Source organism: Akebia trifoliata, chromosome 1 (assembly GCF_017979445.1).
Source record: "Akebia trifoliata isolate Shusen 1 chromosome 1, ASM1797944v1, whole genome shotgun sequence".
Classification (NCBI taxonomy): domain Eukaryota; kingdom Viridiplantae; phylum Streptophyta; class Magnoliopsida; order Ranunculales; family Lardizabalaceae; genus Akebia; species Akebia trifoliata.
Genome location: NC_141375.1, coordinates 2,606,740 through 2,632,427, shown reverse-complemented (window position 1 = coordinate 2,632,427; position 25,688 = coordinate 2,606,740). Strand labels below are relative to the sequence as shown.

General features: G+C 34.6%; 2 protein-coding genes across 4 annotated transcripts; one reads left to right on the top strand and one right to left on the bottom strand.

The window, feature by feature from the left end:
* Nucleotides 1-3,504: 3,504 nt before the first annotated feature.
* Nucleotides 3,505-17,849, bottom strand: FIP1 (FRIGIDA interacting protein 1). 2 transcript variants are annotated; one of them, XM_086434465.1, is made up of 14 exons: nucleotides 17,653-17,849; nucleotides 16,865-16,956; nucleotides 16,671-16,775; nucleotides 13,430-13,479; nucleotides 12,474-12,540; nucleotides 10,258-10,348; nucleotides 9,340-9,395; nucleotides 7,839-7,935; nucleotides 5,993-6,077; nucleotides 5,740-5,802; nucleotides 5,399-5,458; nucleotides 4,091-4,183; nucleotides 3,877-3,939; nucleotides 3,505-3,753 (listed from the first exon to the last, which is right to left on the bottom strand). In XM_086434465.1, exons 1-14 carry the CDS (start codon nucleotides 17,706-17,708, stop codon nucleotides 3,670-3,672), a joined length of 1,062 nt encoding a protein of 353 aa, XP_086290591.1. In that variant the 5' UTR covers nucleotides 17,709-17,849; the 3' UTR covers nucleotides 3,505-3,669. The 2 variants fall into 2 exon arrangements, with proteins under 2 accessions (XP_086290591.1, XP_086290598.1); XM_086434472.1 differs by having other exon boundaries at nucleotides 10,258-10,330; nucleotides 17,653-17,847.
* A 2,638-nt stretch (nucleotides 17,850-20,487) lies between these two features.
* Nucleotides 20,488-24,650, top strand: LOC147410362 (Pentatricopeptide repeat (PPR) superfamily protein). 2 transcript variants are annotated; one of them, XM_086434438.1, is made up of 3 exons: nucleotides 20,488-22,673; nucleotides 24,239-24,300; nucleotides 24,388-24,650. In XM_086434438.1, exon 1 carries the CDS (start codon nucleotides 20,761-20,763, stop codon nucleotides 22,537-22,539), a length of 1,779 nt encoding a protein of 592 aa, XP_086290564.1. In that variant the 5' UTR covers nucleotides 20,488-20,760; the 3' UTR covers nucleotides 22,540-22,673; nucleotides 24,239-24,300; nucleotides 24,388-24,650. The 2 variants fall into 2 exon arrangements, with proteins under 2 accessions (XP_086290564.1, XP_086290556.1); XM_086434430.1 differs by having other exon boundaries at nucleotides 24,239-24,650.
* Nucleotides 24,651-25,688: the final 1,038 nt, after the last annotated feature.

Here is a 25,688-nt window from a genome sequence, read left to right as displayed (position 1 = left end):
TGGTCGTGTGGTTAGGGTGACTGAGACATGATCCTCCGGTGCATATTTAAAGCCTTGTGATTTCAAGCAGATGCTTGACTGCTTGACCTGGTCTTCTCTAATATACTAAAGCAAAAGGACCTAATGCTCTTCTTCAACACATAACCAAAAAACCTTTGACCTTTTACCTCAAAATCAGTAGTAGTCTTCTCAAACTCGTTGGTAGAAGTTTTTCTTTTCTTATTTGTCAGCCGGAAAATATACACACACACACACACATATATATATATATATATATGGGGGCGGTTCAAGGGACATATGTAAAAATAATGGTTTTTCAAAGTATGGGTTAGAGGTTTTGGATTGAGCTGATTTTTTGCGAGGATGGTCACTATGATGAGAAGATCATCCTCACAAAAAATCAGCTCAATCTGAAATTTCTAAATCCATCAAAAGTGATTTACAAATTATTGGCAAAAATTGGTAAAAAATCGACGATCCACATTCTAAATCACTTTTAATGGGGGTAAAAGTTTCAGATTGGACTGATTTTTTTACCAGATGATCTTCCCATCATAGAGATCATCCTCACAAAAAATCAACTCAATCAGAAACTTCTAATTCATATTTTGAAAATTTATTAATGTTACATTGTTTTTACATATATATATATAGGGAAATGTTCAGCAACAAACATTTTGACAAACATTTTGGCAAAACATTTTTCAAAACATGGGTTAGAGGTTTTGGAATGGGCTGATTTTTGTGAGGATGATCTCTACTGTGAGGAGATCATCATCACCAAAAATCAGCCCATTCCAAAACTTCTAACCCCATCAAAAATGGTTTACAAGAAATGGACGGTCCACGATTTTTCAACTTGTAAACTGGGGCTAGAAGTTTTGGAATTGGCTGATTTTTGGTGAGGATGATCTCCTCACCGTAGAGATCATCCTCACCAAAAATCAGCTCATTCCAAGATCTCTAACCCATGTTTTGAAAAATGTTTTGCCAAAATGTTTGTCAAAATGTTTGTTGCTGAACGGGACCCATATATATATATATATATTCAGCACCCTAAGTTTTACCACACACTTTAACAAACGTTTTTTGTCCTACATGGGTTAGAAGTTTTGGAATGGGCTGATTTTTGGTGAGGATGATCTCTATGATTAGAAGATCATCCTCCCCAAAAATCAGCCCATTCCGAAATGTTTAGCCCCATGTTTACACGTTGAAAAATCATGGACCGTCCATTTTTTGTAAACCATTTTTGATGGGGTTAGAAGTTTTGGAATGAGCTGATTGTTGGTGATGATGATCTCCTCATCATAGAGATCATCCTCACCAAAAATCAGCCCATTCCAAAACTTCTAACCCATGTAAGACAAAACACGTTTGTTAAAGTGTGTGGTAAAGCTTAGGGTGCTGAACGGGACCCATATAGGGAAATGTTCAGCACTCTAAGTTTTACCACACACTTTAACAAACGTTTTTTATCCTACATGGGTTAGAAGTTTTGGAATGGGCTGATTTTTGGTGAGGATGATCTCTATGATTAGAAGATCATCCTCCCCGAAAATCAGCCCATTCCGAAATGTTTAGCCCCATGTTTACAAGTTGAAAAATCGTGGATCGTCCATTTTTTGTAAATCATTTTTGATGGGGTTAGAAATTTTGGAATGAGCTGATTTTTGGTGAGGATGATCTCCTCACCAAAGAGATCTTCCTCACCAAAAATCAGCCCATTCCGAAACTTCTAACCCATGTAGGACAAAACGCGTTTGTTAAAGTGTGTGGTAAAACTTAGGGTGCCGAACGGGACCCTATATATATATATATATATATATATATGGGAACGGATGAAGGGACATATGAGAAAACATATGTAAAAACAATGTAACATAAATAAATTTTCAAAATATGGTTTAGAAGTTTCGGATTGAACTGATCTCTATGATGGGAAGATCATCCGGAAAAAAAAAAAAATTCAGTCCAATCTAAAACTTCTAACCCCATTAAAAGTGATTTAGAATGTGGACTGTCGATTTTTTACCAATAATTTGTAAATCACTTTTAATGATTTAGAAGTTTTAGATTGAGCTGATTTTTTGTGAGGATGATCTTCTCATCACAGTGTTTTTACATGTTTCTACATATGGCCCATGAACTATACATATATATAAATGTCGAATGCAATCTTAAGATTATTATATCTACCAAACCCTTAAAACCCCAATAACAAGAGGTCAAAAAAGAGCTTGGAGATGACAAGATTTTGGAAATTAAAATGAAGGGTTTTTTAGTTGGCCGCCTACAAGAGGAGAGTAAGCTCAAAAAGATATCATCAGTTTGAACACCCTACCCTGGCTATTATAAATATTCACCAAAACACGGGGAAGTGGAGGAGGGGTATGAGTTAATTAAATCTTTGGGATTCAACTTTGGCAATAAGTTCATGTATCTGAAACGAGGACGTCCATTACATAACGTCTCCAAGTCCAATGTATTAAGGCCACGTGCCAATGTAAATAAATGTTTCAAGGTCCTTTTATAAATGGGCCACATTGTTGGGCTTTAGACAGATAACAGGCCTTCATAAAGCCCAATATGATTGGCCTAAAGAATTGATGTTTCCTTCTAATGATGAGGAGGGATTGTGATTCACTGTCCAAGTCCATCCTTCACCGAGTACGTCAGAGAGCATATACTGTGTTGCCTTGCCATCATATTAATAAAATTACCTAAGGATTTCGTTATATTGGTGTTGCTTCCACGCACCAAGGCAAAGCTATCTCGAAGAGTGCTTTTCACAACCGTTACCTTTAGTTAGTGGTCCTCTTACACTGTTTTTGCGGAACATGTTGCGGAGTTGCGGAGGCTCGTTGAAAAGTTGGTAATTGAGAGAGTCGGTTGATTTTGACGAAGGAATCGGCAATTAAAAAGAGTTCCAATCCATCCCAAACACTGAAGTTTCAAAAAACCGAGCGTGTTCAGATGATTTTAGCCTTCACACGGATTTTTCGAATGCAGTATTAGTGTATTTGGGGCTCATCTGAGTAGGGCTGTCAATGGATGGGATCAGACCCGAAACCCGATTCATCCTGATAATTTTGGGTCTGGTCAATTTTTTGGATTCCTATAAGGATCAGATCTGGATCAACCATATCCCAAAAAGGACCCGATCCGATAATATGTCAGAAAGTATATAAATTATATTGTATATTTATTGAGATGTATGAAGTTTATTTAAATTTTGCATATAAAATTGGATTTGGCCCGATCTGGACCAGACTCGATTGTTAATGGATTGGGTTTGGAACTTAATATTGAGTTCCGATAAAAATTCAATCCGGACCCGATCCATTCACAGCCTACATCTGAGCATCGCTAACATTCGGGGTTTATAGGATGGCCAAAAAGAAGAAAAATGGGAGAGAACTAAATGCCCATCCAAGAAAAATGAAGAGATCTGCAGAACCCCACCCCCCCCCACCCACCAAAAAAAAAAAAAAAAAAAAAAAATTATATAATCAATCCTCTACCATTGAGTAGTTGATCTTGTGATATTCTGGTTTCCACATCTTACAAACTCGAGAAAATATAAACAATAGAACAGATGAGAATTATACAAATAAACAATGGTACATTTGGTCCAAACCAGAGTGTGCTTAAGCTCCTTCTTGTTGTTCAGTTGGGTTCATTTCTCATATTTGGTATCTTCTTTTGCAATCCCAAGTTCGGCATCCGCTCGGCCTCCAATGCTCGTTCAAGCTTTTTAAGAATTTGTGAACAAAGTTGTATTAGCATCACCATTTTATAAGAAGCATCATCAATTTAAATATTTTCAAAGTTTAATACAGAACAATGAACAAGTTTAATCAAATGGATTAGTACCTTCGCTGCTCGGGTGCTCCATTCCCCTAACATAGCTCTCAATCTTTCATTCTCTTCAACATACTGTCCATTATTTTTTTTAAACAAAAAACAGGCAACTTAAAATTTTAAAAATAACCAGATGGGAAAGCTAGATGATTTGACATGGTAAATGAAAAAGAAGAAACCCACGAGTACAAAAATAATAAAAAAGCAAAAAAAGAAAAAGAAAAACCTGATTATTGGTTGTGCGAATGCGCTGGACCTCAGAGTCTCGCTCGGCAATCAAATTACGAGCAAGCCGTAGCTCTGACTGCACTTGATTCATCTGCAATGTCAAAGATTCCTTTGTTTTAGTTATACTAATTATATCATCATTGCATATAGTAAAGGGAATCGATTCCTTTGTGTGTATACACGGATTGCCGTATTGGGGGGCTGATTTTAATGATTTTGTGTTAAAAAATAGTGGACTTAATAAGTAGATTTTCCTAATAATTGTGTGCTGTATGAACCCAGGCTTTGAAGTCTCAGTCCTTGCATCTCTCTTTGTTGTTTTCTTTTTGAAATTTCCATGCACCTTTAATATTTCCACTTTTATCGATTGAAAAAAAAACCAACCGTTGAGATTTCCTCTCTAAGCTTTGAGTATGAGGATGAAAATAAAACAAAGACAAAAAATGGCCTGAAGCTTAGACTCATGTGGTAAACTAGTAGTTTATTTCACTAATCTAAGATGTTATACATAAGAGTCGTGCTGGAGTAACATTGAAATGTACATCATGGGGGACATTTCTGATGTGGATGTGTGTCAGAACCATAGATGCTTTTCATCGAGATACGAGTGAGATCTCGATCAAAGTATCTATGGTTCTGACACACATCCACGTCAGAAATGTCCCCCACGATGTACATTTGATTGTTACTTCAGCATTATCCTATACATAATGCATTTTTCCTAATTTGGGGAGGATAAACTTATGTCTGGTTATTTCATATTGATGTCACAGTGGGATTCAGGTTGGATTTATTTCCTTCTATGCTGCCCTACATGATGGAACCAATATTAATTAATTCTCAGGATGGATCAGAACAGACCAAATAATGGGTCTATCAGTTAGTATCAGGTGCGAGTACTAAATGGTACTATCCATGGATCCATACATCTTGCTCGGAAAAGAATCAATAGAAAAAGAAAGAATTGGAATAACGGGTATATTAATTGGGTCTAAAAGAATGGATGAAAATCAACTAGCGAGGGCGATGGATCGGGTAGTCGATAATTGCATACCCATTCATACCTAGCTTTCTATAGAAACCATTTTTTTAACTACTACTGTCATTTTAAGGAAACAGGTGTGGGTCCGAAGGCCCCAACAGCCCATCAAAATATCCAGAATAGGATTATATTAATTGAAGGGAAATAGGCAATCACAAAGCCCAAAAACAAAGCAACACAAGTGATTAAAACAATAAGACAAGCGTAAATATGTTGTTTTCTCAAAGTGTTGGACACACTAAAAGAGATGTTGATAAATACTACCTCAGCAGATAATGCTCGCAGTTCTTGGTCACGAGCTGCTAACAGATGGGCGAGATCAACCTGTATGAAGAGTCAAGAAGTTATTTTTCCAAATCATTATAGCCCATCAAATTTTGTGAAAACGAAAAGCATAGCATTTCTCAGGTTCATAGAATACAGCTAAGATTTAGATTACAATTTGAGTAAGACAAATCACCTCCAAGGAGTGTAATTTGATCACTTCCTGAGCCGGCTGACTAGATGTTAATTTAACATAAATGATAAAATGTGTGGCTTAATTGCACAATCAAACATCCTGATATACAAAGAAGAGTATTTTACTTCGTCATCATGATGATTACCTGTGGTGTGCTACCATCATCAGACCGTTCATATTTGCTCAAACATTCTTGTAAGCGAAGAATCTGCAGTCAAGAAATGGTTTCCATTAATATACGAGCAGTATCAGCTGTCACATTAATTTTTACCACGATGTCCAATTCTACCCCAAGTGCTTCTGATAGACCATTCAAATTACCACTTTTATGTAGCCAATCCAATAAAAATAGTATCATATGATCAAATATCAACACACTAGGTTTGAGTCAGCATTACCTCCTCACTCAAATAATGAATGTTTTCCCGTTGATATTGCAACAAAGCCATTTGCTGATCAGATAGACGACCACCATCGTGATATCTGTTGAACCAAAAACTCCACATTATATCACCAAGTATTGAAGTACTTCAAACTGTGATGAGTATTAGACACAATTGACATGATTATTATCAAATATTTCAACTGCCTGGAGGCAGTTGAATCAACAGTGACATCAATGAAACTAACAGAGCTGTGTAAACATAATGAGAATTATCACAATGGGCATCAATTGTAGTTCAGAATGAAGAGAAAGAAAATAGAGAGGAAGATGAGAACGTTATTGGCAATAATATCGATCAAACAATTATAGTGGTGGGCACTACCAACAGGAGGCATGGTAGTAGTGATGAGGGGATAAATGTGAAACCTTTTTTTTCTGACGAATATAAATGTGACACTTTTTTTACAAGTATAAATGAGACACTCCTTAGTAGCGGATAGCTAATGCAGGACTGAATTCAGCACAGCATGGTGATCATGCCAAATCCCCCAACGGACAATACGATTAGACTGGAACCTTACAAGGAGGGGAGCTTCCAGCTCCTCTCTCAGGGACCATACAGTTCAATTCTCAACTCTCAGAGATCGTCTCAAAAGTGACAAAAAAAGTTTTGAACTACAAAATAAAAATAAAAATAGAGGATTAGTTTTCTGTGAACAAATACACTAGGAAGACATGTAAAACACAAGAAACCTTCAAAGAACCATCAAGATGATGTATGCTTGCTTACTGAAAATAAACTTTTAGACCAATCAATTATAAATTAGATCTTGTTTAAAAGATTTTGGAGATAATAAGTGGACTTTAAGCTTGTCATCGGCTCTCTAGTTTAACACCCACTAGGGGTAATGCATGCAATGCATGTGTTACTCAAGCAATGACATTGCTTTCTCCTCCTGTTTTTTAGACTAATATAAAATTTTCTAAATAACAAGTGTTTCTTTATAAAAATAAAAATAAAAAATTATTAAAAGCTAAATGGGTAGGTGAAATAAATATATTACTTTTGTATAAAAAACAAGGTTCTAAGAGCATTATAGGAAAAAAATAATGTAATAACAATCTTATGTTTAAAAAAATATATTTAATAATTGATATCATTGTAAAAGTTTCACTAGGAGCCTACAGAACGTACCATCTTTATTGCAAACTAAAATTAGAGATTGGACGTCATGAAATTTTACAAAATAAAATTTAAAAAAAAAAAATTATTTTTAAGAGAGTACCCCACGGGTAGCTTGGCTGGTTGCAATTAAGTAGCTTTGCAGTTTTGTACAATAATGAAATTTATGTCTGGATGGTGCCTCAAACTCAACAAGTCCAAAAGATATACATAGATGGCCTCCATAAAATTACAAAGCTGCCTTAAATAACATTATCATATGTTGATAGCACCAGGGGTTTTCGGAATAAAGTGAAAAAGCTTCATTATCACGAATCTGCATAAAATTACAAAGCTGCCCTAAATGACAGTATTATCATAAGTCGATAGTACCAGGGTGAATGTGTGTAGGACCTATCAAAAAAAAAAAAAGAAGATGTACATTGGTAATGCCACATGTCAGGGATCAAAACCCCTCCTCCTTCATACTAAAATTTAGGCAAAAAAAGAAGTCTTCCAAGTTATTTACTCATTAAACAATGCCCTACAAGGCTTAGAAGAATAGAAACAGCAAAGAACTATAATGAAAGATGCTTCTACATATTTAGTAGCTAAGCTAGTTATCATTGACGAGATGGAAACCAGAAACTGGTACCTAAACCTAACAATAAAGATATGATACAAATTTATTACCTACCTCAAGTCTTCCAGGGAGCTTGATGGTTGAAGTGCAGAGTATAAGGATTTCAAAACATCAGGCTGAGAATTCAATGAATTGTACTGATGGACACACCCTGCCATCCCCACGATATGAAAAGGAAGAACTATTAATCATATATCTGTGGAGGAAAATTGTAAATAGAAAAAAGTAAACGTCCAAAAAATTATTGGAGTCTCAAATCTCGAACTTCTTATATCTGTGCATTGACATGGAAGTCACATATCAAGAAAAACAAATTGCTAGCTTGGACAGAAACTGGTTTCCTCTAAATATTTGAGGAATAAAATATCCTAACATCCAAAAAAATACTCTTCAGTCTAAACATGTGAAAAATGGATCTGCACCTATGCAACATAGAATAACATGCCCAATATAACCTCATCTTATGATCTTTTTTTAACAACCATCAAATTTACATATACTGTTTCCGAATTTTATTAATTTGGACACAGACCTGTACCGGATACTATACCAAGCTGTAGTCTTTTTAAGCTAAGTCCCCATCCTACTTTTCCCAGTTCCTCATTATTTCCTTTCAAGACCAAGATGCAGTCTAGACAATTAAACTTTCCTCGTAGAACTTACAAAATTGTATTGACATCTAGATCAAAATCAAGTTCCAAGCTAAAGACAGAGTCACAAAAACAAAATATCCACATTCTAGTAGCCGCATTAATTTTTATTTCAAGAACTATTGTATTTTAGAAGGTAATTGAGATGGTATAGGCATGTACAGTGAAGACCAGAGACCGCACCAATGAGGAGTGCCTTGCTGCAAGTCAACGAATCTAAAAAAAGTGAGAGGAAGGATGAAATGACAATGATGGAAGTAGTAATAGAATCCATGCAGGCACCTTAACTGACGATATGGATTAAGAGAAAGTTGAATGCAGAAACAAGATTCTTGTTTCCAACCCCAATATTTCATATAAAGCATAGATGATAATAATGGGCTAAGACAGATGTTGTCTTGCCAGATCACATCTCCGTGAACATATTAAATACAAAGACTTAATACAGCAGGAACTTTCCCGAAAACTAATCTCAATTTTCCATGGGAGAATTGCTAATCAAAGGGTGGAAAAAACAGTAGAGCTATAATAGAGCTATCACTGATAGGCATACCCCTTTCTCTAATGGTAATTGGCTCAGAATACCCATTAACAAAAGGAAAAAAAAAAAGATTAACTATCACAAGTGAAAATATAACAACTTGCCAATACAACTAAGGTATATTCTCAAGCAATTATTGAAGACCACCTCTGGAAACTAATCTCACTTACAGCTAGAGAAACATAACAAGAAGTTAACAACATCTTATCTGCTCCTTTCCATTCAGAAGATTTAAAAAAAAAAAAAAAAAAAAAAAACGCATGTAGAAATAAAAAAACTCATTGAATTTACCTAAGAATATCCTAAAAGGCGATCCAGATTATATAACTTCAACACCTTAAGATCACCTAGATATTCCACTCACCAATATAGAGACTCATAAAAGATCCAGCGCATAATACTTCAACCACCATAATTATCCTGCACATTTCATTGGCAAAAGGAGATTTTGGAAAGTGTTAGTGATGATATAATGCTCAATATATTTTGCAACAGTACTCCAGCAATAATAATCAATATGCCAAGGACCTAATGAAAGTAGAAATCACATAGCAGTGACTCTCATTCCCATACGCGCACACATTATGGTTATGAACTTTTATTATGAAACTGTTATTCTTTTCTTTAGCATTTATTATTGATCAAAATATTTATTCACAAGGGAAAATATTCACCAATAAGAACCCAATGTTAATGCAAGCCGCACCACTTACAAAGTCCTCAGTTAAGGTCTGAAGTATGGACACTAAGTGCATGAACGAACATGCATAATTATATTTCTAATCAACAGACCCTTGCATAATTATTGCATTTTGTCTGGGTGAATGAACACGCCAGAACATAGTGGTATCTTTTGTTCAAAAATTGGCTGGGGTGGTTGTGTTACATGTATTGTAATGGAAATGCATGAGACTATTGATAGTGGCACCATATAACTGCCTGGAATTGATCACGTCCACATGCTCACAAGAATGTTTTGGTGGCCAATTGCGCAAGTGCATATGCATTCCAATTTCTTTCAATACCAAGCAGTGATTGAACAAAAACCATTGACAAAGTCTTAATGTTGAAGTATAATCAATTGAGCAGCATGGACATGGTAAAAGAGGCTATAAAAATGCTGCTGCTTCTTTTGGGTAAGAGGCTATAAGAAAAGCTTGACAACTAGATATCCACACGTACAGAACATGGTAATATAACTTGTGACAAAAGGGAGTTCACATGACACAATCAGGATAGTAGTTGGGTCCTCATAAATAAAGTCATCAAGAAGTAAACATACCTCAGTAGGGCAGAGAGAGAAAGAATACTGAAGTGAGGTTGCCAAACCATGACAAGAAGCATTAGAGCAGTACCTAAGCCACATTGGCAAACTGAAGTTATAGATCAAACTGTCGTCATTGTGGAATATAATCGTCCAAGAGAAAGGACATAAATTGACTCAAGTTTAGTATACCCAAACTGGTCCTTTGTTTTGCTTGCCAGTGTAAGAACATCACCTCCAACCAATGTAGCAAGGACAATCTATTTTTTAAGAATTTTACGTGTTAAAGACTTTATCGTGGTAGCCCGTCAAACACATGGCAATAAACTTCTTGAAACAAACCTTAATTTGTTCAAATGTCTTATTTTCAGCTATTATTTATTTATTTTTATTTTTTGATAAGTATAAATTTTTTATAGATATCAAAAGGAGAGAACGAAGGAGGCTGAGATAGCTCCCAAGCAAGAAAAAGCAAAAAGAAGAAAAACACAATAACATCCAAAAAAACTACAAGTTACAAATACGATCCCATCTAAACACAAAGTCCTCAAAAAAAACCCTGAAGAACTCCTTGTTAAGCTTTGCCCATAGAAATAATAGTCCTTAGATTTCTATGAACACCGTGTGCTCATTACTTTCCTTGCCATGGAGTACCCCATTGTTTCTCTTTTTCCAAAAACCCCAAGCAATGGCTAGAGAAAGAATAGTCCATAAATGCCTCTTTCTATGAGAGAAGATATTGTAGGACCACCCTTTTAACATCAACAAGAAGGATTTAGAAAGAACCCAATTCATCTTAAACAAGGAAAGAAATAAAGCCCAAATACCACGGGCGAAAGAGCAGTGGAGTAAAGTATGATCAACAGATTCCCCATCTCTCATACAAAGAGGGCAAAAGTTCAGTGTTATCCACCCACGGGTAATAAGATTATCCAATGTGAGAATACTCCCTAAGGAGGTGAGCCAAACAAAAAATAATAACTTGGAAGGAATCATAGTAGACCAAATGAGAGACAATGAGTAAGAAAATACTGACCTAAGAAGAAGGGATTTATAGACGGACTGAACAATGAATCTCTTATCCTTGGCCATGACCTATTCCTTCTAATCCTGATCGTTCTCCCTGAGATGGATAACGACATCCGAGAGGTTGAGAAGAGATGCTACCTTGGTTAACTCTCAATCATTAAAATTCCTCCTGAAACCCAAATCCCAAGAATTGGTGGACCCGTTACAAATCAAACAATGCTGAATTGAGGCATTTCTTTTCATAGAACAAGCGTACTAGGATGGGAATTAAGTAGACAAAGCCGAAACCCCACATCACTTATCCTCCCAAAAACTCACCTTATCGCCTAAACCCACTCTAAAGCTTATACCACTCTCGAATTGCTCGGCAACCTTAAGGATCCCTTTCCATATGCTACAACCATAAGTACCTCTTGTCTCTCCACTAGACCAACCAAATCTCTTTTCCCCATATTTCGCACGGACTACTTTCCTCCATAAATTGTCTCTCTCTTCACCAAACCTCCATAACCATTTACTCAACAGAATTCTATTCGTTAACCTTCAACCCCTAATCCCCATATTATTTATTATAATGTTATTTAATGCATATTGGCTCATACAAGTACATCCTTCTATGTTTGAACCAAAGAATAAGATGTAGTTTCCAGTTGAAGTCTTGAGGGTCTTAGGATCAAGTGGCAGCCCCTGATGATCTGAAGTGCATGAACTATCTAAACGTTCCTAACAATATAACCTATGGCAATGTTGTGTAGGGAACGCATTATGTATCTTATGGAACTTATTTTTAAAAGCCTTTCAGTAGTGAGTATTGTTTGGAAGGAAACAAGCTTCTCACGATGCATTCCTTCCGTTGAAGTCAATTCAAACTCAAACTTATTTTGATAAGTTGTACTTTCCAGGGCATTCTCGTCCCCGTTTTTATTATTAAACCTTTAACTTACCAATAAAACTGTGGAGGGAGAGTGACCTAAATAGCAAAAAAATAGCCACAATCAAGTATAATGATCTACATCAATGGCCCAACAGAAGAATAAAAGGTTCACTTCAACCAATACAGAAACAAATGTGTCTTTGATTTACCTTTCAGTTAAATTTTGCAACTTAAACTTGCAAAGACATGAGACAATGATTACATATTCAGAACCAAATATAATGAGAGAAATGGAGTAATGTGAATGACTTGGGAAGTACATCATACACACCATATGCAATGGTGGCAAAAGGAAGGCGAATAATGTGCTTCAACTTCTGACTGAAAACATAGTAACCCTACAAAAACCAAATATGTACATATCATTCTTTCTGAACTGAACACAGCCAAATATCAGTTAATAAAATAGTAAACTCTGAACCTTCGATCATTTAGATAACAATAAACAAGAATAGCAACATGGGGAACACATGACATTGCAAAACAAAAAAGGAATGAAAAGTCAGAAAACGATGAAGTGACATAAAGTGCAGAAAATTACAGTAGTCACACGAACTAATCCAGGTTTCTTCTTACATGATAATCATAAAGACAAGATATCAACCCATACAGGAGTGCATACAAAGATAAATCTTATCTAATGTGTATTATGCACAATTATTCCTGGGTCCAAGATGCATATTAATTTCTGTACAACAGACACTTAATATTGTCTCTCTCTAACGTTCTCAAAGAGTAGCTCAAAAGATCCTCATCTACCATAAAACTAAAATAAAACTCTTCACATCGTTTGCAGTATATCAATATAAGGCTTGCTTGATTTATGCTATGTTGGTATGCAGTGCATTACCATGGATTGAAATGCCAACAAATGTCCTAAAGAAGTTTACATACATTCTCTACATCTTCAAAGAATGTTATATCTAAAATTCTAAATAGTTACTTGCTCTTTTAGTTCCGTAAAAGATTCCCTCTTTTATTTGTCAACGTGTCAAAAAATAAACCTAAAAAGTCAAACATTCCATCAGATGAATTTCACAATGTGTTTAAAAATAATTCCAAACATTACGAAAAAAAAATGTGTAACTTTCATATACATGACTGTGGTTGATACACTATATCTGGTAGCCATTTACATCTGTTGAATGCAATGCAGAGTTTTGATCACATTCTTTTGGAGAACTAGGGCAAGCTGATACACAAATTAAGTAAATAAATAATCATTACCTGCAAGCGTACTTTCTGAACTTCGTAGACCAGATATTGTTGAAAGATGCCTGAAACCATATTCAAATATGATAACGGCTTTAGCATGAAAGATAATTTAAGACAGGGCATTGGAACCAATAATGAAGTTCTCCCGCAATGCAAATATGAAGAGTTGAAGAATCCATCTAGGAAGGGAGAAACAAAGTATACTCCAATAATCAAATTTCTATAAAGCTTATCACATATTTCCATCTCTCACAATCAGAAAAAATTGCATCACATAACCATAAAATATATGCTTCTATAATATTTTTGCTAAGAAAATTATAAAGCGTGTATAATATTTTTGCTAAGAAAACGGTAAAGCCCGTAGAATAAAATTAAGGAAAAATTACTTAAAGGACCCTCTCCGAGGGACTTCTTTCTAAATAGTCCCTAAGTTTTGAGCGGTCTCTTACCAGTCCATTTACTAAACTTTTCTTGTCTTAATAGTCACTGGACTTCATCTCCCACATTTCTCACGATTGAATGTCCTAACCGTTTGAATTCATTGTTTTCATCCAAAAAAATTGGATTTTTCGCATCTCAATTGAGTTTCGGAGATTTCATTCAGTTGGAAAGGATTTAAGAAGGAAAAAGAAGCCATTTCAAGGGTTTTTTCAAACATTTTGAAAATGTATGTAAAAAAAAAAGTAAGGTTTTTTCACTTTTTTTTCATAGTTTTTTGATGAAAATCAATCAAGAACAGTTCTTTTGGGTTGAAATCATCTAAACAAGTTGTTGTCTCAAGTTTTTAGTCGTTCTTTCCATGTATTTTAGTTGGAAAAACTCAAAAATTGAAAATAGGTGGGTTTTACCAGTGTCGAGTTCACCACTTTTTATTTAATAAGTGGTGAACTCGAAAGTAAAAAGTGATGAACTCGACAGTAATTAAAAAGTGTCGAGTTCAACAGTAAATAAAAAGTGGTGAAATTTTTTAACTCAACACTAAATAAAAAAGCGTCGATTTTGATAGTAAAATTTTTGAACTCGACAGTATGAGGGACCCTTTAGAAAGAAAAAGTTTACTAAATGTCCTGTTAAGCAACCGCGCAAAACTTAGGGACTGTTTAGAAAGAAACCCTTCCATGAGGATCCTTTAAGTAATTTTCCCTAAAATTAATCTCAGATTTTTCTCACTAAATGAAATCCCACATTTTTGGAGGTCTTTGCAATTGTTTTATTTCAACATTTTTCTGTATATATTTTATTTTCTGTGTAAAATTTGGATGATTGATTATGCTACCTTGACATTAAGTCAAAGAATTAATCCCAATGTATGGCACTGTGTTTTGGTTCATGATTCTGGATTTGTGTCAAACACAAAGTCCCAAATTAGAATAAATCTTTATTTTTTCATAGTTTATGACATACTTGCAGATCCATCAAAAACAAAAACAAAAACAAAAAAATTGCAACCATTTTGAGAAACTATTCGAGCCGTTCAATTGATTAGCTTATCCCACAAAGTTAAGAAGGCAGGCTAAGTCTTGACTTGTTCTGATCTTTTGGGCATTGATTGTCATATTTTAGAAGAGATGGATATATGTTAAATTAGTGGGGGTTAGGTGAAGATAAATAATAATGCTAGAGAAGCTAACTGGAGCTGGGGGGAGCTTGTCTCTGCAACAATGTAGCATTTTGTTGCAGTTTTTGTATGGTCGAATGGAGTGAGGATCTTTCTTACTTCTGTTCTCAAAAATGTACTTGTCTCCTCGGTTTTCCCATGCATACAATGCCTTCTTACTAATAATAAAAAAGGATGTAGCCTATGAAGGCAAATCAGTGGAGGATAAAAGGAAATAGAAAGGTTTTAAAAAGAACAAAAATCAAATCAAATCATGAGATATTGCTTTCCTAAAGTATGGTTAGTCAAAACTCCAAAGATGTTAACAAGGCTTTATATCATAAGATGAAGAAACACGGGACTATCATCAACAAAGCCTTGTCCCAAAGATTTGGAATAAGACAGAAATAAAAACACTAAAATCCAATTTGTCACTCCCAAAGCGACTTTAACATAACAGTGTCTAGGAATTATAAGTTCATTTTAATAAATAAAAAAACCAACATGTTGAATGATAATTGGAATATGGCACATGTTGTCCTGTTAATATGATAAACAATAGTTGGTATAGATTACAGTCTAGAATCCCTTAGGAGTTGTAACGACCACTGCCTACAAAAAAAAAATTCCCAGTTCCCTAAGAGAAGATAAATTCGTGAAAAATGAGAAAACATACTCTCCTCTGCCTTTGGAAAATGAAATGAGAAATTTAACAAGGTTGCAATAAAAGACAACAGTCAACGTCCAAAGCATGCGTGCAGCTAAATAAATGTAGAAAATGGAGACAGATAGGAAAATGTATAAGAATATAATGGGTTTTAAAATTTATATTGTCTTTGCAAGCATCACCCAAAAATCATTGAGCTTTTAACTGGACCTAGATAAGGTTCAAATCATCTGAAAAATACTTAAATTTCCCTATGTTGGTCTACTTGAAAGGAAAGGAACCATATTTAAAGAATAGATACAGGTAGGCAGATGTGGTTTATTGTCAAATTCATTACTCCATTGTATGTATACATTCTTGAAGAATCATACAAATAGGGTCAGTACACTTTTTTTATTTTTTCCGGTTTTTACCAGTTGGGATGCCATATATGATGGCAGAGTTTCACAGCAATACTTTGTAAAGACCTCTTTTTAGAGTAGCTAATAATGACACTAACTTAAAGCAACATTAAGTGAGGTACAAACATGCACATACACAATCCCCTTTCTCTCATTGCTATGTATTTTCATCTTAACATAACATCTTTACTATTATAGTAAGAGAAAGCGGAGTAGAAGTAGTAAATACTCCCACTTTTATATTTAAATTTAATATAATCAGTGTAAAATTAGTCAAAAACCCAGAAAATTGCAACCCATGACCCTAGAATCATGTTGCTTAGTTTTCAAAAATTATAAATATCCTTTTTTTACTATCTAATCTACAAAAACTCTTCAATCAATATCTTATATTTCAACTAAGCCCTTTTGATACATGTGCATTTGCACATGCCACGTTCTATGGCATTACACACACAAGTTCAAACATGCCTGGATTCTAATGCAAGCAGATAAGTTGGTAATCTTTTCGAATAATTTATTCACAATAATAACTCATACAGGAACAAGAAGCATGTTCAAATGGATGAAGCTCCAGAAGAAGACCTGTAATTATCAAAAGAGTGACATTGCAACTGCAAAGCAATGATGGAACCAATTTCCTTATAGGAAGAAATATCCATGGAGCTGCCGCAGCCACGACAGCATAACCTGCCTAGAAATTGAAAAACTATCAGAACTTTATTTCTTTATTTTTTTTTTCTGCATCAACATCAAAGTTTCATAAAGTAAACTTATACTTGCCAATAGAAAACAGTATAAAATACTCCCAAGAATGCTCGTACGTTTCCGATGACCATATAGAGGAGCTTCATGCAGTATATCGACAAACCTGTCGTAGCAAAGATGATAACCAATCAATGAAACAAGTTAAGTTCTAACTTCAAGACCTCTTCTGATCCAACCAATATATTTTTCGGTTAATTTCATTAAGTATTGCAAGTTAACTCAAGTGCAAGTCGAAGGTTCAAACAGATCAAGAGGAAGACTAAAAAGGATTGAGATTGTGAGAACAGATATGAACACGTTTGAATTAACAGGATGAGTGGCTTTAGAAAGAATTGAATGAAGGACCGTGGTTGGTACCGCAAACCGCAATTTTTTTGCGGATTAAGTTGCAAAGTTAACTAGTGTTGCATCTTCAAAATGCAAGTTCAAGCAAAAAACTAGTACCAAAAATTATTATTTAAAAAAAAAAAATGTCATCTAATAACTAATTGAACAACAAATCTACTTGATTTCAAGTGTAAGTTATCAAAAACAGATACTAAGAGCCGATTCTAAGATCTTCCTTGAAATTACAGTATTGCCAAATAAATCAACCATATTTTGAGACCTAATAGTTAATTAATGGAAGTCTAGAAACAAATCTGGTAGAAATCACCACAAATCGAACTTCAAAATTCAACGCAAACCGAATCCAATAAAACAAACATATATCAAAAGATATATAACATTTTTATCATATAATTCAGATCCAGAACTCTAGCAAAATTATTTAAAAGAACAAAGAAGAAGATAAACTTACATATTGTTTTCTTCGGGAGATATGGGGGAAGAAGAAGAATGTCTTTCGTAAGACATCTCTTCTAGGGTTCTTTTTTAAGTTTCGATTTTACAGGAAAACTAAAGAACTGAGAATTTTTATTTTTTCTTTAAGTTCGCTGTGTTGCAGAGGTGGAGACGAGGCGAACGGTTTTATTCCTCCTTTTCTTTCGCTGAGAGTGAGAAGTTGCAGACGGGAATAATTGTCTATTAAAGAAGTATATGGACACGTGGCATGCATGGTGTATTGGAGACCCACCGTTGAAGACCGGCGGATGTCACACATCATCATCATTTCGAAATATGCCATCTCATCTTTGGGTCCACTTACCTGTTGATTGTATGTCATAGACGTTAGATTTAAATATTTTTCATCTTGGGCTCAAAACTCATAACCAATTATTATACCCATGAGATTAGCCCAAGATAATACGATTTCTAAGAGAAACTCCAATGCAAATAGTCATATTGACTAAGCATAATTGGTAGGCATTTTATTATGAAAAATCATTTTGCTTATTCAAGAGGTTTGCACTCCAACTTTACTTAATCAAAATGGTTCTCCATAAATATTTTAATTTTTTTCAATTCTACACAAAATTCAGCTATGGTAAAATGTCTCTCAACTGTCATCGTATTATTGCCAATATGTATAAATAGAGAATCTCACTCTATTATTTTACCTCTTTATCTCCGAAAAAAAAAATTCGAAGTAAAGAGCCTGATGCATAGTGTATTAGAGTGGCTTCAGAGGCCTCTAGCTCTCCAAAGTGGCAGTTGGGAGAGGTGTAGAGCTTGAGTTTGTAGGAGTTTCTCTAATCAACGACAAGAAATCAATCATGTCCAAGTCCAGTCGAGTCGGGTCAACATCCCAATGTTAATTGAGATCCAAAATCCTAATCCAAACCCAACCTGTTTAATAGTAAGATCGAACCAGGTTAAATAGAAATCACGTTTGTCCACAAGTATTTACGAGCTGGGTGCAATGATAGTGAACCTACAAACAAAGCATTTTTATTTCATTCTTTTTAAGACTGTGGAATTGTTAAGCCAACATTTTGATAAAAGCAATGAGAGAAGGGAATTATAAATTAGTTGAAGCAAGTGGAGGACAAGCTAACCACGACATAAAATGGGTCGAATCTAAGGAAATCCATATTCATATCTAGATTTTAAAAATGATCTTAGATTTGACTCGGGCCGTACTAACTAAGGCCCCATCCAAATTCGTTGGGTTGGGTCAAATTGTATTTTACATTTAAAATAGAATTTCAAGATTCGGAGAAATTATTATCTAGGTCAAGATGTGATAAGACTTACCCACAAGCCTGGCCTTTGTCCTAAACATAAATTGGACTTAATTTGACATAACTAAACGGGTCTAGTAAGACTACCCAAACTTGATCCATGATGGGTAAGGTTAGTGAGTGCTAGAGCTGGTTCATTGACTAACCGACCAACAATAGGGTTGCAACCTGGGCAGGTTGGGCAAGTTGAAGGGTAGATTCAAGATCAACTTAAGTGGTTGAGGCTTCGACTCAAACTCAACATGATTTGAGCATTGAGTTTGAGCTCATTGACCCCAGTTCAACTAGAGTTTATGCTTTTAAACTCTGGTTAGTCCGAGTTAAACAGTTTTTGATAGATTAGGCTAGTTGGATAAGCCTAATTTTGTTATGACTAACAATGAAATTTTATATCTTAAGCAAGAAATACTTAAAAAATATTTTTAAAATATAAAATATTTATATATTAATATATAGCCTCGGGTTTGGATGACTCAAAGGATAAACCTAATTGCACTCACTTTTAGAGGCATCTATACCCATTTAAAAAGAAAATGATGAAGGGATCCCATCAATGGTAGAGTTAGACCCATCGTTATAACTAACCATTTGAAATATAAAACCCATAACATCCCTTCGTGTCATTTGGTAAGATGAAGAAAACTTCTCTCAATTCTTCTACTTTTTGTTCGTTATAGAGTTCTAAATGTTTTAAAAATCATTATTTCGACAAATTACGACATGGAAGTTAGTTATTATTGATATCTCATTCTATTTTTATGTTTTTTCAACGATTTGTTTCACTTGTTTGAATTCAAATGAATGATTCTCAAAAACTCAATCTAAAAAAGGAATTAACTTAATCAAATGTCCACAAGTTTTAGTTCAAAAGTTGTAAATAAAACTTATATCTTTCCATGCATTTATCAATTTTCATTTTCATTTTCATGTGTTTAATTGTACACAAAAATTATGTGTTGACAAGACATGGTCAACATGATACATCTGACATGTCTTAATTCATATCAGATATGTTTTGTCAACATGACTTAACATGTGTCAATCTTTTAGAGTCAATATAAGCAAACAAAAATGATTTTTTTTCTTTTGATATAGATTTAAGGCATTATCGAATGAACTCTTATCATCAATGCCTCTAAAATTATTTGTCAACGTTTTTAAGCATTTAAATATTATACATTATAGTTTTAAGCCTAATATAAATCAATATATACTTACCATCTATCTTAATTTTTCTATTGTTTTTCTCCCATTACAAACACATTACAAAATAAAGATGACAAATAAATAAAAAATAACTTAAGTTCGATGTCTTGCAATGTTTAGAGAAATTCTTGGCGAAGTAAAAATGATTTGTTATGAAGTCGGGACAATCGCGACGATGAAATATGAAATTTAATCGTGGATGATAACAAAATGTATTTGATTGGTGTACCTACTATGTGAGTATATTGACCAACATGTTTTAAAATCCGGTGCAACCATTATGTGGGTGTAGACACCTCAAAAGTGGGTGCAACTATTCTTTCCCTTGATGAAACCCTCGATCCATAAGTTCTGTCCAACGGCGTATTTTAGCATTTTTTTAAAACCCTAAAGGTCTAACTAGTAACCATGGCTTCTTGTTCATGAAAACGCAGAACTGTAGAGCATTGGTCTCTCTCTCGTTGTCACGCAGAAACACTTCTTTTGAACTTATTAGGAGCTTCATTTATTAGGGTTTGTTCTGATAGGGTTTATCTGGGGTTTGCTATGCCGCTTTATACAGAGCTCTCATCATTGCCATGAGGAGCAGAGATCGAAATCGCAAATCGAACAATAAATTAGGGCATCAAAGTAGAGAGATTTTTCACAGAAATGAGTCCAGAGATTTAAGCTTAATTGATTCCAGTAATGGTGTCTCTTTCCAGATGAGATTCCGCTTTTTCTTCTCCATCTTTCGTTCTAGGGCTCGAGACTCCTCCAAAACTTCCATTTCTCGCTTACATGATCTCGCATTCAGAGGTTCTCAACCTAATCACCTTTCTGATAGAGAGGTAATTCGAAGCCCTAACGATTGGATTGTTAAGGTTATTTGTACTCTCTGTGTTCGTTCACAGTCTCTCACTACTTGTTCTGATTATTTAAGTAAGAATTTGGATCCTTCGATTGCTTTTGAGGTCATTAAACGCTTGAAAAATCCGAAATTGGGTTTGAAATTCTTTGAATTTAGTCGAGTAAACTGTGAGCTCAATCATTCAATCGGCACTTATAATTTTCTGGTTAAATCTTTATGTCAAATGGGTCTCCATGCTGCAGCAACATTGGTTCTTGATTTCATGAGAAGTGATGGGCATTTTCCCGATAGTTCGATTTTAGGGTTTTTGATATCTTCATTTGCACAAGCTAGTAAGTTTGATATGGCCAAGAGATTGATTGTTGAAGCTCAAAGTAATGGAATCGAAGTGAATTCGTTCGTTTTTAATAACCTGTTAAATCTCCTGGTTAGAAATAATCGGGTAGATGAGGCTGTTTGCTTTTTTAGAGAACAATTGAACTCAGATTTTTGTCCGGATACTTTCTCGTTTAATATCGTTATCAGAGGTTTATGCAGATTACGTGATTTAGATAGGGCTTTTGATTTTCTTAATGATATGGGAAGATTTGGTTGTTCTCCGGATATTGTTACCTATAATACTCTTATCGGTGGATTGTGTAGGGTTAATGAGGTAGGCAAGGGGCATGAATTGTTGAAAGAAATTAAGTCAAAAAATGATCTTTTTTCGGATGTTGTTACTTACACATCGATTATATCAGGTTATTGCAAATTGGGTAAGATAGAAGAGGCTTCGGTTCTCTTTGATGAGATGGTTGGTTGTGGAATTAGACCAAATTTGATTACTTATAATGTTCTTATAGACGGTTTTGGTAAGTCTGGTGAGATGGGTTCCGCAATGGCCACATATGAGAAGATGCCTTCTCATGGATGTGTTCCCGATGTGGTTACCTTAACTTCCTTGATTGATGGTTTCTGCCGAAGTGGCAAAGTTGATGAGGCTATCCACTTATGGCAAGAAATGGGAAAAAGAAATTTGTCTCCAAATGAGTACACTTTTGCTATTCTCATCAATGCATTGTGCAAGGAAAATAGATTAAATGAGGCTCGTGAGTTTTTGAAACAATTGAAGTGGAGGGATGTTGTTCCCCAGCCCTTCATGTACAATCCCGTGGTTGATGCATTTTGCAAGTCGGGTAATGTAGACGAGGCTAATGTTATTGTGAAGGAAATGGAGGAGAAGAGATGCAACCCTGATAAATTAACATTTACGATTTTAATTATTGGGCATTGTATGAAGGGGAGAATGTTGGAAGCTATTGGAATTTTCCATAAGATGCTAACTATCGGTTGTGCCCCAGATACCATTACTGTTAGTTCTTTGATATCTTGCCTTTTGAAGGCTGGCATGCCTAATGAAGCCAATCAAATTGCATTTACTGTGTCTAAGGAAGACTTGGACTTGGGTTTATCATCTTCGAGGAATAATTCGTTGAGGAAAAATATGGGTATCCCTGTAGCTGCATAAGTGAAGAATTATTGCCCATGTATCTTCAGAAGTCTAATTGGATTTGTTGGCCCTGTGACGTATCAATGCCTCAAGATGCAAATAGGAGAACATCTGCTCACAGCTAGCAATCTACACAAGTGAATCAAAGCAAAGTAAGTACCTTTTTGTAAATACTTATCTTGATATATTTATTGCTATAAGTTCTGCCAACTTTTTGTTTCCGGGGGCTTCCAATTCTTATTGTTTATTTTTTATAACCCTTCCAATTCTTATTGCTTGTGTTGTAGAAGTTGTATTCTTTTTTCTTTACTTCTAAAACTTGTTTGCAGTAACAATCTTTCCTGGACTTCTTGTTATTTATGTTTTAAACTTCAAAGAATCTGTCTGATATGGCAGAATTTTTGTGATATAATTAGTAATATCCTTACTATTGTAATGAGAGAAGGCGGAGTTGAAGTGTTTCGACACCAAAATTTGAGTGGTCACAAATGCCCCAACTTTTATATAATGATTTAATATAATCAGGGTCATTTTTGGTAAAAACCCAAGAAAAATGGATAATGATGCATTTTTGTTATTTACGGTAGTAGTTGAAACATGATTAATGGCTAGATACTTGGTAATCAGCATGCAGGCACATTTTTTGGAATGTAGATAGAGCTAAGCCATATCGGCACTGGTTTTTTAATGCTCTTTCTCGTGTAGTTCTTGTTTGTGGATTAATTATCGTCGTTCTTTTGTGTGAAGTGAAGTATATTTGTAGTAAAAGATGAACGGCATTTAAAAACAGAAACATATATGTAGAAACCCAAATCACTGTTGCACTGTTGCACTGTTGCTCAGTATTCCTTTATTATTATTATCTATACCTTTCCAACAGTTGTGGAATGATCGAACTAACTCCAATAGAAAATGATTTAAGCTGATCCCGACAGCCAACCGGTGGAATAAAATGAAAAACCACTAAGAAACAGAATTAGTGCAGTGCTATTCTTCATTTAGTTATGGGTAAATCACACTTTGACCCCTATGATTTGGCTTGGTTCTATGTTGAACCCCTAACGTTTTGACGATTGCACTTACCTCTTATATGACAAATGTTGTTGATGTTCAAATGCCCTCTTATTTTTATCTTTCTTATATTGGACAAAAAAAATAAAAAAATAAAAATACCCGCATCTGGTCATTCTCACACCCTCACATATGTACCCATTTTTTCACAAGGATATTTTTGTTATTGACAAACATTTTCTTCTTTCGTGTGAGAAACTATTTCGAATATCAGGTCACATTATTTGGTAAGTTAGAAATCAACTACAAAGGGTTGCGACTTGGGAGGTTCCCATTGAGCTTTGATGAAGAAATCAGACATTATATATCATTGGTGATTGGTTTGATTGGACTTGTTTGATGGGTGGTATTCATAGAAAGACGATGGTGGGGGTTGTTTTGAACGTTTCCTCTAATAAATATTTTTCGCATTTTGACCTTGCCTTATTTTATAAATTTGTTTTGATTGTGTGATCTGTATCTCAAAAGTTAAAATTCTGAATCTACCTCATTCTTAGATCCATTAGGATCTTTGCTTCTTATGAATATATACGATGACAAGGGAAACATAAATTTTGTGGATGAATTTTTGTTTATCTTTTACGGCATTTTCTCCTTCTTAGAAGAAATTTCCTTTAGCCTTATTATAGTTTTTTTTATTGTGCAGAATGATGCAAGGGAACACATAAAATTTGGTGACAGATGGAATTGATCCAAAAACAGATTTGAGTGAGTTTTAAAACTTCTTTTGATCTGTAATCATCTCAAGAGTTTTCCTCCACATAATGAAAGATCAAATTAAAATTGGCATTGCAGCTAATCTTGTAGATTATATCCAGCTCCCCCAGTTTCAAAGGTGCCTCAAATGCTCCACACGAGGATACTTGCTTTCCATAGAGTGATGATGATGTCAAGTGTGTAATTTTAAGCATGGAGAAAATTCAATTTTTTGTTATTTGGAGGGTTCAATTTTATTGTTGAGGCAAGGAAAATTATGATTCGGTTAGGGGCACCCGACACCCTAACACATCAAATGCGGCTAATTCTTATTCGTTGATATTAACAATCTGAAATTCCTATAGCTATGTATGATGCCACCTACAGGCAGGTTGTATGACACTATTGCTCAATGGGTGTGCAAAGAAAATTGACCCAACAAGATTGGTGTACACTTATTTTATACCTGTCATCGAATTCCAACTCATCGACATGTATGCTATCGATCAAATGATTAGGGAGATATTTCATTGATAGGCAATTTTTGCAATATATTTGATTTCAATTAAATTAGCAAACGCTGAATCTTAGGATGAAAAGCTTTGTCGTCATATGATTGCAATTTTTGTATTGTATTGGCAAAAAATAGGGTATAAGAGAAGTTTGTATATAATTTATCTTTGCCATTTGAAAATTTATTCAAGAAATTGTTGAAAGTCTTAAGAACAAAAGCAAAATTCACTTAAGGGGGTTTTTTGTTGATTGATGTGAATTCATTTTCAAGGAAATAATCGTTGGAAATTGAATTCCACCGTTGGATACCACATGTTGAAAAGAGGGTTTTTAGTTTAGGGGATGGGGAAATTGAAGGGTTTAAAATGGGTTGGATTTGGACCAGATTTGAGTATATCTATATCCAGAGTCAATTTTTTTATTCGATTCCAAATCCAACTCAGATCCTATTAACTAGTACTATATCCGAATCATTTTGCTTTCATTAAATCTAAATCCAACCCGAATTACTTGATTCGGTTAGATGGTGTTTGGATCGTTGTTATATTTCTTTTATAATTGCTGTACTTATACTATTTTATTTTACCATTATAATTCTTTTATTTTATAAGAATACATCTTATAAAAGTAGTAGAAGAAAGATATTTTGAAAAAACATAAAAATTTAATTTTCAATCATTTATTCGGATTAAATCTGACCATTATACACCTAAAGAAACAGGTGAGACAATATTTTTCCTAAGGAGAGGGGGGTGGAATAATATTTTTCCCACGAATAGTGGAAAATAGGTTTGGGTGGGAAAATGAGATTTAAAAATTGTATAATCATGTACAAAGTCTTAATGATCTTGTAGTTATTGTATTAAAAAATGATTTTTTTTTTTTAA